The sequence below is a fragment of the Hirundo rustica genome, chromosome 3 (genome assembly GCF_015227805.2).
Source record: "Hirundo rustica isolate bHirRus1 chromosome 3, bHirRus1.pri.v3, whole genome shotgun sequence".
NCBI lineage: Eukaryota > Metazoa > Chordata > Aves > Passeriformes > Hirundinidae > Hirundo > Hirundo rustica.
The window spans coordinates 91,507,588-91,521,932 of record NC_053452.1 but is presented as its reverse complement, the minus strand read 5'-3'; the positions used below and the strand labels follow the sequence as shown (position 1 = coordinate 91,521,932).

At 37.9% G+C, this 14,345-nt stretch overlaps 1 protein-coding gene across 15 annotated transcripts in view; it reads right to left on the bottom strand.

Annotated features, from left to right (window-relative positions):
* The window catches only part of DST (dystonin), a 297,150-nt gene that overhangs the window by 107,910 nt on the left and 174,895 nt on the right, over positions 1-14,345 (bottom strand). For 8 of the 15 annotated variants that reach the window (XM_058420090.1, XM_040059991.2, XM_040059992.2 and 5 more), the window contains 7 exons: positions 11,217-11,351; positions 8,714-8,802; positions 7,988-8,120; positions 1,359-6,926; positions 1,005-1,151; positions 638-853; positions 324-470 (listed from right to left, as the gene is read on the bottom strand). In XM_058420090.1, coding sequence (XP_058276073.1) covers positions 324-470; positions 638-853; positions 1,005-1,151; positions 1,359-6,926; positions 7,988-8,120; positions 8,714-8,802; positions 11,217-11,351 — 6,435 coding nt within the window. The remainder of the gene's footprint in view (positions 1-323; positions 471-637; positions 854-1,004; positions 1,152-1,358; positions 6,927-7,987; positions 8,121-8,713; positions 8,803-11,216; positions 11,352-14,345) is intronic. The other 7 variants (XM_040059996.2, XM_040059997.2, XM_040059998.2 and 4 more) reach the window with 1 other exon arrangement.

The following is a 14,345-nucleotide window of genomic DNA, read 5'->3' as shown; positions in this document are numbered from 1 at the left end:
AAAAATCCAATTTTAATCACTGAAATATCTGTACTGTAAATTAGATTTCTAAAAGGCTCAGATTTATTGCAACAAATGTAAGTAGAACCAATAGCTTTCTCAGTAATCCTAGCTCTATGAAACTTTTTTTGCAAGTGAAAAAGCAAATCAACAAGATTTTATTACTGGATTATCAAATGGTTATCTTCTTAAGTAATTACTTCTAGTCATCTCTTTAGGTAATAGAGGTTATTGAGAAAGAGTAAAAAAAACCCTAGCTAATAATTAATAACGAGGAGCAACTTTTGCCAGAAGCATCAATAGCTGCCATAAAGATCACTTACTTTAAATTGCTGTAAACTCTTTTTCATCTCTTCTATATCATTAGTATTAATAGTGAAGTCATTCATGATTTTATTGTTCTCTGTGATCCAGTCTGAAAATCTCTGCAGTTGGTTTAAAAGTTGCTGGTGTAATCCTGCAAGCTTAGACTAGAAAGGGAAGTTGTATGTTTATTTATACTCCTGGAGTCTAGTCACATTTTCTACTGTACTAATTTGAACCATGCATGTATCTTTATACTAAGATAAAATAAAGAAAAGCCAAATTCCTTCATTTTAGCCCAATTACCTTAAAGAAGATCAATGTAAAAACATACCATTTCCAAGTCAACAGCACAGACTATTTGTTTTGCTCGTTTTGAAGATCTATCACAGACCACCAAAAATGCTTCCTGCAAAGAGTCATAGCTTATCTTTAGCTCTTTAAGTTTCTCTTCTGGAATATCCCTGTTACAAGACTCTAAGAATTCTTCTGCCAACTTCATGTCCTTTTTTAGGATAATTACAAAAGTAGCCAGTCCTGACTCAAACATCTGCAAAGAGAATATACAAAAAATGCATTGTTACTAGGAAAATGTTAAAATCGGAATTGCATTAAATACATTTTAAATCTCTCTTTTTAAACCTAAGGGCTATTTCTAGCACCCATCACTGAAATACAAGCATAAATAACACTTTACTTACCTCTAGCTGTTCCAGTTCAGCTTTTAGTATTTCCAGGCTGTTACTAATAGGCTGCTGTTTATCTAGGTGGTTTTTCATATCTTGAAGAACTGCCAAATGTTCTTGCATTTTCTCTGTTAACTTTAAACATTGCTGTACTCCATCAAACTGAAAATGAGTTTTAAAAATAAGAAAATATTTTTCCAAACTGACTTGAAAATAAGCAATAAAAGTCCTTGGGTTTATTATGATTTATTTTAAATTTATAATCTAATTTTTCAACTGTTTTCCAGTTCAGTTGTTCTCTCCAGCACTCAGAAAGATCCACGCAATTCCATTAACACAGGACACTGAGCACATATTCTTGTTACTTACCATGCTAGTGGGGGTGTCTCCCACAACTGCTTCTTTTGTTTTCAAAACAGGCTCAGTCGAGCCTTTGGACAGGCTTTCTGTCTTCCTGTGCTCCTGATCACTCTTCCAAGTAGTGGTTGTGTTATCTGCCAATGTTTTCTCTTCATTAGTTTCTGATCCAAGCTCTGATTGTTCTGTTGAGGCAAGAGAATAAAGCCCATCTCCTTTGCCTTTACCCTCATGCTCTGTGGTGGTACCAGCAACCTGTGAGCTCATAAGCAAACCATTTATCATCTCCTCTAACTTACTCGTACTTTCATCTCCAAGCAAGATTTGAAAAATTTCCAGAAGTTCAGTGGTTGCCAGCTTGGGAACAGGAGCTTTCATGTCCGTTTCACTCTTCCTTTCATCTGGATCAGCTGTCTTTTGCTTGCAGGATTCCTGCTTCAGAATATCATGAAGAAGATCAGGACTTCTGCAATCAGGCCAAAGCAGTGAAGGAGCGTCACTGTCCTTGGGTTCTGTACACAGTGTGGTGACCATTAATGCAGTTCTAACAGCATTGCTTATTTGCTTCAGATTTGACCCAGCGGATATTTCACTCGCAAGCTGGGTGCTTCGAACCATTTTAAGTAAATTTTGCATTAAAGTTCTGGTATCAGAGTAACTTAGGGGTTCACCCTCCTGCTTGCAGTAAACATGTCCCATTTTCAATTTCCTTTGTAAATTCTGTAGGTCTTCCATTAGTGTGTCAGACACATCAGCTGATTGTGAAATGCCTTCCTTTACTTGAAAATCTTTGCAGGGTCCCATTTCTTTTTGCAAGGACTCCATGGACATTTGTTTTTTGAAACCATTTCCAACAGAGGAAGTCTCACTGACCATGACATTTTCTCCCTTTGTATGTTTCAGCATCTCATGTTCATTCTGGGCACAGTAACTCAACTTAGTCCCTATGCTACTCAGAATTGCACAAGAAACATCAGTGGTATGGGTATGTCTCCCAGTAGGTAGCACCTCACTTCCATCCCCTAATTCTTGGGCATCCTCAATATTTCCTAAAGCATCTGGTTTTGTGGGGGAAATTTCACTATCGTTGCTGCTTTTGTTTTCTGGAATGTCTTTAAGAATATTGTCAGTATTTTGACAGTTATGTCTCCCTGTTTCTTTAGTTATGCTAATCTCCTTTGGTTTCACTGTATCAGGTGGGGGAAAAGAGTAAGTGTTAAATTCACTTGAATCAATTTCTTCTGTATTTAGAAGAAAATCCTTTTCATTCTGTATATCCTTTTCCCCTCTTTCCATGTCCTCAAAACAGAATTCAGTTTTACTGAGTTGCAAATGGCCACCTTCCTTTATGCACGTTGCATGTTGTTTTAAAGAAGCAGAAATATTAACATCTCTCTTAAATTCATCTGATCTTGCACCTTGAATGTCAAGAAAAGCTTGATCAACATTTTCTTTACTTGCAACAGGAGTTTCTCTAGCAGCTTTAATTACTGTTGCATCAAATATTTCCCCAAGGTTTTCCATCTGAATGGGACTATTATCTAGCTCCATGACATCACATTCCTCCATAATATTTACTCTATTTTTACTTTCTGTAAGGATTTCAGAACCTCCTTCTATTTGACCATGCTTCCAACTTGTCACTGGATGTATTGGGTCCCTAAGTGAACTATTATCACTAACATAAGGGGTATCTGTAAGGAATTTATTGTCCATTTGGGACGAACTTTCCTTTAGTTGTTCCGTGTAATTTAATACTTTTTCCTCTGCAAGTAGTCCCTCTCTCTGTCTTTGTCCATGATTTGAGTCTAACATTCGCATGGTATTGCTGTCTTTATTCACACTATCAGTGAAGCATTCTGAGAGAAGCAAATTTGTCCAGGTATTGTGGTCATCATCAGAAGCTTGCTGTAGATAAGCTGTCACACTGATGTCAGATTTCACAGTACCATCAATAAGCTGAGAACCTGGAACCCTAAACTGTGTTTTATTATTCTCTTCACTCTTAGTGGACATCCATTTATTGTCAAAGGTATTTTCAGGCTGAATAGGCTCAGTAGTATCTCGTGGCATGTGTTCACTTTTGACACAAGTCCCATACTCATCTTCTGTTTCCTGCTGCCTGTCTTCTTCACTGCTACATGAAAGACCAACACATCTTTCTTCAGAAATATTTGACATTGATTCACACATTACTGAGGATAGTTTTTCATTTTCATGGTTTGATTGGAATTGCAAAGTATATCCTGTCTTGTGGCCTAAAGAATAGCAGCAGTCATCAATATTCTGATTGATTTCATTGCTCCTTTCTACACCTTCTACAGAAATTAACAGCTGGTCACCTTTACTTATACATTGATGATGTGAATAAAAAATATCCATTTCATCTTCACTGTCAGAATCAGTGTCAGAGTCATCATAACTATAATAATCCTCCTCATAATCTTCCCCCTCCTGTGTACCTTCAGATTCCTCCTCACATGGGTCACCTTCTGCTTTCATTTCAAATTCCTCATTCCTATCCTGTACATCTGCTTCATACATATTCCTTAAACAGCTCATGCCTCCTTCCTTTCTTCCCTCACTCTCACCAATAAGTGGTAACTCTTGCTCCTTCTCTCCAAAACTCCCTGTTCTTTCCCTTTCCTCTAGGATTTTTTCCATAGTTTTGGCATTTGCAAAAGCTATCATTATGCTCTCAGGTTGCCCTTTCACATTTACATGAACATTCCCTCCAGCATTAGCTCCAAGTTCTTGAAAATAGTTGGTCTCTTCTCTTACGGTTATTCGACCACCTCTCTCCTCCAGAAAACCTAATGGAACTGATCTTCCAGCCAATTCTGGCTCTGGTGTATCATCATCTCCCAACTTCAAGGTATCAAACCCTTCATCACCTTGAGAAGTGTCAGAGGAATCACCATCATCATCATCATCACCATCATCATCACCATCATCATCCATTTGTGGAGTATCGTAGACATCGCTGTCATCATCATCTCCCTGAGGTGTTTCATAGGCATCATCATCACCATCATCCAACTGAGAGCTGTCCTCTTCAGAAGCTACCTGACCACATTCATGCTGCAAGCAGTTACTCTCAAGCTGTGGGATGCCATCATCCCCCTCTATTGATGAGTCAGAACTACTGTCACATGGCAGTAACTTGTGGAATATAAGATCACTTTCTTCTACCGTCAGCCTTTGTGCTGTACTGTTACTGTCCCCCAGAGGTGGTCCATCGTTTATAACAGTATCATCACCCAATGAAAGCCTGTGGTGAATGTGTATGCTGTCTTCTAGACACAATTTATTCTGAAAATCAGCACAATCCTCCAGGGATGGCCTTCCATGGATATAAAGACAATCCTCTAGGGATGGACCTACGTAGTCCTGTAGAAGTTGAGCACCGTATCTATTGTCTTCAAACTTTAGTGTGACATCACACTGACTAACCAATTCTTCTGGAAGTCTATGTTCAGTGTCTGCACTGAAGGATGAACCAAGACTTCTTTGAAAATTATCTTTCTTATTGTTATCCAGTACTGTTCTGCTACCTTCAGCTTGAAATATGTGAGGCCCATATTCCATGCACCTTTCTAGCTCCCTCCATGTTTTGTTATCTGACAAATCATTCACGCACATGGAGCTTTGTAATGTTTTATCATTCATGTTTTCATTATCCAGATGGTCTCCCACACAAATCTCTTCTTTTGCTGCTTGCGATAAATTTGAGTCATTTGGAAGATATCCTTCAATGTTTCCTGAATTCGTCTGTGGACTGTTATGCTTACAGAGCTCTGTCCACTCAGAAACCTCAAAAAAACCTCTGAGTTCATTTCTCTTCATGGGATTTTGAGTGCTGCTTACTACATTTCTGAGTTCTGCAGGGATAGTTAACAGCGTCTCCTGTGTATATTCTGATTGTTCGGTACCAAGAGTATTGCAAACATCTGGCCTACACACATGGAGGTCTTGTGAAGACACATAATTCCCAAAATCATCAAATTGATTACATTTCCTGTTATTACAAGAATTCTCAGCACCTGAAAGATCACTCTGGACACTGTCTGCTGACTTTAGGTGAATTCCTTTTGAGCTTACATATTTGTTACTATACCCCATTTCTGACACACCAGCATTGTACCCAGCACTATCACCTTCCAGCAACATACTGATGACTTCCTCCAGTTGTCCATCATATAACAAAAGTCTCTGTCCAGTGTTTGCATCCATATAACTATTTACCATCAGGTAAGACAGGAATAGTTTCTTAGTTTGATCTAGATTATGACATACGGGGTCTTCTGTGCCAGAATCCTCAGGTTCCCCCTCGCAGTCAGGAAATACAGATGGCAGAAATTCGTAAGTTGATAACCATTTAGCAACATTTTTACAAGGGGACTTTAATTCTTCTACATTGGGCATTTTATCTGGTAAAGTCACATTGGTCAAAACAGATACAGTATTACTGTCTATTATCCCTGATTCTGCAGCCTTGTCAAGACTGATTATTTCACAAGTTTCTGGAATGTAAAGTGCAGCTATTTTCTTTCTATCATTCAGTATTTTGAATGCCAGCTCATTTGTAATCATATCTTGGTGCAAAGAGGTTGATACGGGGAATATTTCACCAGTGTGAGGCCAAATTAGTCCCACAAAGCCTCTCTGTGCTTCTAATACCAGCAGAGCACTGGTGGATGATATTAAGTTGCATTGCACAGCTTCATCAACAGTCAAGCGTTGTCCTGAATTTTGACAAAGGATTCCACCAGTCTGAACCTGATGTGTGAGGATCCCACCAGCAGTATCCTGATCTATCATCCCTTGTCTCATGGCCTCTTCCACAGTCATTCGTTTCCCTGAGTCAGGGTCAATGATACCTCCAGACATTAACTGAGCACCCAGGAGCCTGAACATTGTTTCCTTGTCAATAAGCCCTTCATGGGCTGCCCTCAAAATCGTTAACTTCCTTCCACATTTGAACACAATTCTCCCTTTGTCTTGTGGTTTCACAGGTAAGAGTCTTAACCCTGTTGCTTCATGTATTATGCTTCTATGAACCATCTGTTCAAGGGAAATTTTCTCAGCACAGTTGGGGTCTATGAGAACTTTACACGTATCTTGTCTTTCCAGGAGTTTTGAATATAATGTTGGAGAAATGAGATTTCTTTGGAAAGCATTCTGCAAAGACAGCTTTTCTCCAGTAGATGGCAAAATCAAATACCCACTTGAAAGCTGATTCTCAAGAATTTTAACAGCCAGAGTTTCTGAAATCAGACCTTGTTCTAAAGCTGAAACAACTGGAATATTTGCTAATGTTGATTCTGACATAAGCTTCTTTGCATTACTTAATTCTTGCAGCTGCAATAGAATCTGCTCATCAATTAAGGCACGGGCTTTAGCTTCTTCCAAATCATAACACACTCCTAATTCTGGAGAGATTATTCCAAAAAGAATTAGCTGATTCTCAAGCAATCTAATTCCAGTGTCATAGTCAAGAAAACCTCTTAAAATAGACTGAAAGACTGAAAGGACTTCTCCAGTTGTTTGGTCAATGACACCAGCAATGACTTTGTTCACCTAAAAGAGAATATAAAAGAAAAGCTATCATCATTTTTGGACTGTATGCTTAAAATTTTCTTTTGATTTTGAATGCATGAGAAGCATAAAAACACATACTTACCAGGCCTGGAGGAATGTGGTGAATGTTAGCAGCTCAAATGCGCAAGTGATCTATGTCAGTCATTCAACAGCACACGATGTGATAAAAGATTTAAAACCAACATGCATCTGTGAATTGAAAACCTATGCTCTGCATACATAAATAGGGTTAGTGAAAGACAATAGAAGAAATGATTGCAGAGAGGGCAAATAGAACATATACCTGAAAGGCATATTTTCATGCTAAAATGTCTGTGAAAGGTTAGAATATTTGGAAACAGTATGTGATTCAACACAACCATGCTATTCATGTTTACAGCATACAGCATTTCTGTATAAACACTCAGCAATATGGAATCAGATACTCTAGCACCAAATATTGCATTTAGTTGCATGGAAAGCATGAAGTCAGTTTGGCAACATTATCTGAACTCATTACACAGACTCTGCCTCTATATGTATATGAGAATACTTGCTCCATATTTGACTAATATCCATTAACAAATATATTCACAGTGTCTCAGAGCTAATTATATTACATCCTCCCATTTTCATACCCAGAAAAATTTTAAGAAAACCTGAAAGTAGAAAATTTCTAGGATATTTCTGAGTGATATATGGGAGAGATTAACATATTATTTTATGGTGTCATTTTTGCAGCAGAAACACAGACTTATCCAGCAGTCACAGAATGTCTTTTAAGAGAAGAGTTAAGAGATGAATGATTTATCTTTCTTCATGCAAGGCACACATTATTAAGACTTTTCACAAAAGAAGTCTGATGAATAGAATGCTCATGTGAACAGGTAAGGACACACATAGAGTATTTCATAGCAAATACACAACACCTTCAGTCAATTAAATATCAGGTTCCTTCCACACACTGTTAATTGCAGCTTCTTCTTTTGCTGATCATGTGTGGTTTGAAAACCATGCAGTAAATCTCAAGAGAAACTGAAATCTAAGTTTGAATCTTGTACCTTTCCTTCCGTTTTTTCATCTCCCAAATGTGCTTCCTGCAGCTGCTTCAAAGCTTCGTTGGATAACAAGCTGTAGCTTTCCTGGAGGGATCTAACTTGCTTTTCCATTTCATGTCTCTCTTCCTCTGTCATTCTATTATGAAGAAAAAAAAAAAAAAAAAAAAGTAATTTGTAACTTGTTGGGAGTGATCTGCCTACCTTTACTTAAAAATGGGGAGCAGAAATTGGTACAAGTAGTCTGGAAAAGATACAGCTTAATTACAAAGATGTTCAAGAAAGCTACAATCTGATGCAGTTATTCAGGAAAAGTAGCATTTAACCTTTGCATGGGGCTTTGTTTACTGATTACCAGTCAAGAAGGTAACAACTACCAAGGAGTCATGAGGTATCTCAGCTACTTAGTAACTTAAACCGTATGCGTTCAGACGCAGATGAAACAATCTTGTGACAGGTGGGTCAAGTCTCATTTACTAAAAATGTGTTAATTATTTTGATTTCAGATGAAAATATAAATAGCTAATATTTTTAAGATGACCAGAGGTATACAAACCAAGTCAAATTCTTGAAAATAAATAAAATTGCATCAAGCTTCACCAAAAGGGAAGACAAAAACCCCAAAATGTACAGAAATGCAATTCGAAATATAAGGATATGATTTCTTTTTAAGCAAACAATATGTATTGATTCAATTAATTTACATTATTTGAAAAATAAAAAATAGCATACTTGTCACTGTGCTTAGCTAAAAATGACTGAGTAGTCTGCAGAGCTTCAGCTATTTGTTCTTTCTTGGTTGACATTTCATGAAGGGAAATCTGAAAAATAAATAACCTGTGTTCAAGACTTAATAACGTACATTAAAATCAAAAACAAACAAACAAAACCTTATTTGTAGCTGTATATTGACTAATCTCAATAATATAACAGCTTGATTTTTTAAAAAATACTGGCTAACCGTAGAGCAGTATTATTTATCGGAATTGTATAATTTACATATGAGTAAGTCATTGTGATATACCTTTCAATTAAGCAAGTTCTTTTTAGAAAACTATTGGGCAAAACAAATAGAATATTTCAAAATGTTATTAAATGGAAAATTAACCAATCATTTAAAATCGCTTATTATAGTTGGCAGTTACAGCAGCTTTATAACGGTTGTGTACGACAATCACGTTTAAGAAGTTGCTCACCAAAATGAGAGGTAACAAATTTTTGAAAAAACATATCAGAAGCCTTCATGAAATTCAATAACAGGGACAAATGCAATATGAGACACCTGGGAAATTAATTATTAATATTCTCCACGCTATCAGTTCTGTGTCATCCCCCCTAAGGACTTGTTCTGGTAGAGGAACTTGTGGGAATTTCATCTTCTAACTTTTCTAAGAAACTCCCTGCAGTCTCTTCAAAGAAAAGCACTCATTTTGGATAAAGGCAAATGATCAAAAGAGGGTTCTGCAAGCTGGAGATATTTTCAACATAGGAGTTAAGTCTCGAACAAGGTGCTTGGGCCCTTCATTCACCTGGGTCTGGACACAACCTATCTGTCCTTGTATGCATCATATCAAAAGGCCCAAAAAGTCTCCCTTTGCAACCACCACCAGCAAGCCACAATCTCATCACTTGTACTGCTTGCACAGGAACCAAGAGAACCTCTGTATGCACTATGCAAGATGAAGTGAGCAGGCTGAAGCAGCAGATGGGGTCACAAGACCTACTTTACTCAGGGAACCAGTGTCGCTGTGGCTGCTGTGTGCACCTGTCACTACTGGCATCAGCTTCTCTGCCCAGTACCTGGCTACACCCCACAGCAACCCCAATCCTGTGTGAAATGCATTTCAGCTGACCTTAGCTAAGAAATCACCAGTTTCTACATGTTTCTACAGAACTTGTCAAGGCATCATTGCTAACCAGTGGAGACACAAACCCAGGCACCTCTGAAAGGTGCAGCTACCTCGCCAGGCCATTTCACAAGGGAAGCGAAGGCCCACAGGAAGCCAAGACAGCCAACTCACAGGTTACTCACTGGAGGCTCAGGCCAGACAGAGGTGATGACAGCCACAGCTGCTGTGGTAAGCTGAGATGTCCTAAGGAGCTGAGTGCTGGTCCAACACTGATAAAGGTTTGCAGTGTAGTCATTAACAAGGGCAGAAGAGGATCACCACTGAATGCTTTGTAAATCCTGATTTTAACTACTAGCAATTTACCAATCAGTATCTTCAAACCAGTACAAGCTTACTTCCTCCTGTAGATACAGGGACAGACTCAGAGCTAGCACTAGTCCTCTCTAAACAAGCTACATTCCAGAAAAGTGGTCATCAGGACTGCCAACCTTCCCAACAGCAAGCTGGACTTATGCACATGCTGGTCCAGTGGCTCTGGCACCAGAATTCATCACCAAAATAAAAACTTAGGAACAGGATGCCAAGAGGGCCAAAATCATGTTTGCATGACAACATATCCAACACTGTACTGAGGGATGCAGACAAGACACTGCTCTGTCCCTCTGCTGCTCAGTGTGCAGGTAAGCCTTTACCTATCAAAACCTTTTTAGGTGTAACTAAGCTATTTCATGGGGCAAGCCCAGCAGAGGAGGTCCTAGAAACTACAGGAAACTTCACAGATGGACATTTATGGTCAGAGTTACAACTGTACACAGTGACAATGTCCTGTTAAATACAAAGGCATCTAGATGGGCCACTTCAACAGCCTGTGGACTACTGTGATAACAAAGAGGCCTCAGTCAACATCTGCTGTACTTCCTAGGACAGCAGATTTCACTATCCCTTAAGAGGACCCCTCAAAATAACTTTTCAAAACCAAATAAGTAGAAACTTAGCCCTCAGGCCACTCCTACCAACCTTCTCCTTCCTGGTGCCCAAAATGCCATCCTGACAGGATGCACTCTCCCTCTACAAAGGCTGAGACATGGTGTGCAGGGTCCAGTTTCTCTACACTGACATTATGCAGTGTCAGAATACGTCACATGCTAGGTCTGTAAAAAGCAGTGGGAGCTTCTTCTTGAGTAACATGTTTGTGTTCCTAAACATTGATGTATATTTAACCAACTGTCTACTCACAACCAAATGTGAACTTATGAACTTATGAGGAGAATGTGGATGGTGACTTGTAGAGGGGGAAAAAAGTATTTATGGATTATTTTGGCATTTTAATCCATGCAAAAACTTAAAAAGAGGAAGTGGTGCTTTATCAAAAGACATCTGTGTACCTGCTGCTTAGGTAAATCTGTCTTTTCAGCCTTTTCTCCTTCTTCTTTGCTGAGTGTCTTGCTGAGGTTTGACACCCATTTCAGCAAATCCCCAGCTTTCTCAACATGTTCCTTCTTTTCCTCTTCCATTGATTTCTGATGAGTGCCATGAATTGTAAAGAAACATGTAAATGTAAATTGTTGAAATATGTAACATTAATGTCTGTAGAAACACAATTCATTCACAGTGTCATTATTATCACCACATAAACATAAAATTATTTCTTTTTTATTTACCACCACATGCATTACTATGACACTTTGATGTAGAAACAAAAATGTCACATAATTATAAACATTAACAAAAATAATACTTCAAGTGATTTTTAATTATGATAAAGGTGCTTATTCATACACACATACAATCATTATAAATGACTGATAGCAGGAAAAAGCATCACTTCCCAGCCATTACTCAGCAGATAAAATCTAAAATGCATTTGCCTATAAAGCAACTTTGAATTGCTGCCTTTGCATTACCCTCAGATAAGACTATGTACAACCAGTATAGTATAACAGTGTTTTGCACATTATGCACATGGATTACCAAATTACAATTAGGAAGAATACATTGCTTTTATGTCTACAGAAACAAGAAAAAATAAAAGTAAAATACTGAGACACTTAATCTTTTTCTGCAGAGGAAAACATACTCCTTTTCATGTAAGTACAATCTGTTAGGTGGGCATTTATCAAAACTGAGAAAACCTGCTTAAGCCCTTCCATGTACCGTAAGTAAAAATGAAAACATTTTATTTCAATAGATTTTTAAAAAATTTGATTTGTAATTTTAATTCATTTGTCTATTAGGGCAGAAGACAATTCTATAGAAAAAAAATAACATGAAATAAAGGAAAACCTCAAGACAGGAAACACAACTTTTTGGTGTAAGCAGCCCATTAAAATTAATGAACTACCGCTGTGAGAAAAAGTATTGATGCATGTGTGCTGAGTGCACTGCAAATTTAATCCTTGTACATTTTATTGCCACTCTTGTAAAACAAATGGTATCTGCAGACTGATTTGTAATTTTAGTTTAAGTTTTAATTTAATTTGTAATTTTAAGTAACAGGTCACATGAAATACTACACTCTGTTGACTCACAAAATGGGCAATCCCTTTCAATCTTTAACATAAGAGTATGGTTCTTGTCTCACATCAATCTACCCACTCTGGACTAATATTAACTTCACCAACCCCAGTGAAATTTCTCACTTACGCTACCTACACGTAAGGTAATGACAGACAAGGCCTTCAGGTAAAGACTGAACACACAAATTGCATTTTGAAATTATGAATCTGTCTATCTATAAATTTCAGTTTTGCAATAAGTAACATCTAATTCCAGATTTGGTGGTTTATGCTAATTAGTTGTTCATAACAATTAATTTTACAGGAACTAATTAATGCTAGAAAACACCACTTATGATTTTCCATAAAGGCCATCACAGATATTTTCCTTAACTTTAAGAGGTTTTAAAGCAGAGCCCAAAATGAGTACTAACATGTTTTGTCCACTATGAATTATAGTAAAGACTGGAAATTCCTGTTTTCATGGGCTGAGCTGCTTCTAACAACCGCAGCCCAGTGTGGCAATCAAAAACAGCTCTATCTAAAGCTTCTTTGTAGGTTATCTTCTTCCTAGTCTTGGGGCATGTTAAAACTTTATTGTGCAATTTTTCATCCTTCATCTTTGTAGCTGTGATAGCATCAACAATACCATTCTTAATTGCATCTTCCATTGTTAATCTGGAATGAGATTTGGGATCTATCAAGCCACCGGTCAAGTACTGATACTCCAGGCAGCGCACACCCATTTCTTTGTCTATGGCACTTAAATGCACAGCTTCAACAGCTGACATAACAGTGTTCCTTACAGGATGAATGATCCCAGTAAAGATCAGCTCACACTGCTGAATTTGCTTGGCACAGCCATCATCAATTAACTCTCTCTGCAAAGCTTCTGAAACACTGTACTTTTTCCCAGTATATGGGTCAATTACACCTCCTGTACTAACCTGAGCTTCAAGACATCGGAGGGCAGTAACTCTGTCTACCAAATTTTTCCGTGAGGCTTTTAAGACTGGAATTCTTTCATTGGTTTCAGAAAGCCAGAACCCTGCAATAGGACTGTTTAAATCTTTACTCGGCTGTGAACTGCTAACTAAAATATCACCAAACTCATTAATTGTGATGAGGCCCTCCTTATATTTGTTGACTAATGCTCTGTCAATTCTGCCCTGATTTAAGGTCTCCTCAATATTAAACTGTACACCCGTTTTGAGGTCTGTAAGCAAAAGAAAAGAATTTCCATCAGAGTCAAAACATGTAGACTCCTTCCAATCGAATTCCTGCTTTGAAAGCTCAAGATATGTAGCTTTATCAATATAATTTTTTTTATAAGCCTCATACGAAGTCATTTCAGTTCCTGTGTGAGTGTTTACTACTGAAGTTTTATGACTTTTCTCTGCTGATGGGCTGCTTATTTTCCTTTCACCAACTGGAAGCAGAAAGCATTTACTGCTTACACTGAACAAACACATTTTCAGCAAATCACAGTAGTACATAGCTTTCCTGTTATTTGGATTGTGGAAACATTTTGCATTACTTGAAGGTTCATGCAAAAATTTTAAAATTGTGTTATTAAGCAAGCCAAGCTGCACGGCAGCTTCTGGAGGTACACGAACACTTCTTACAGGATCAATAACCCCCCCACAAGCAATTTGAGCCTCAAGGATATTTTTACCTTTTTGTCTTTCTAAAAGTTGAGCTTCCACAGCCTGAAATACAGACAGCACTTTCCCAGAACAGCAATAACCCAAAACAGCTTTCTCTGCCTCAAGCAGTCTACTCTTGAACTCACTATCTGTAAGCCCTCTAACAACTGAATCATCAACAGAGAATTTCTGACCTGTTGTGGGGTCAATAATGAAACCAGTAGCTGCTTGGGCCTCTAAAAATGCTAAGGCTAGTGCTTTTCCGATGATTTTTCTCTTTGCTGCTACAGCAAAAGAGAGTATCTCTTTGCTGGATTCAAGGTACAGCCCGGCTATAGCTGTAGGTTTATTTAAATATTTTTCAAGACCTTTC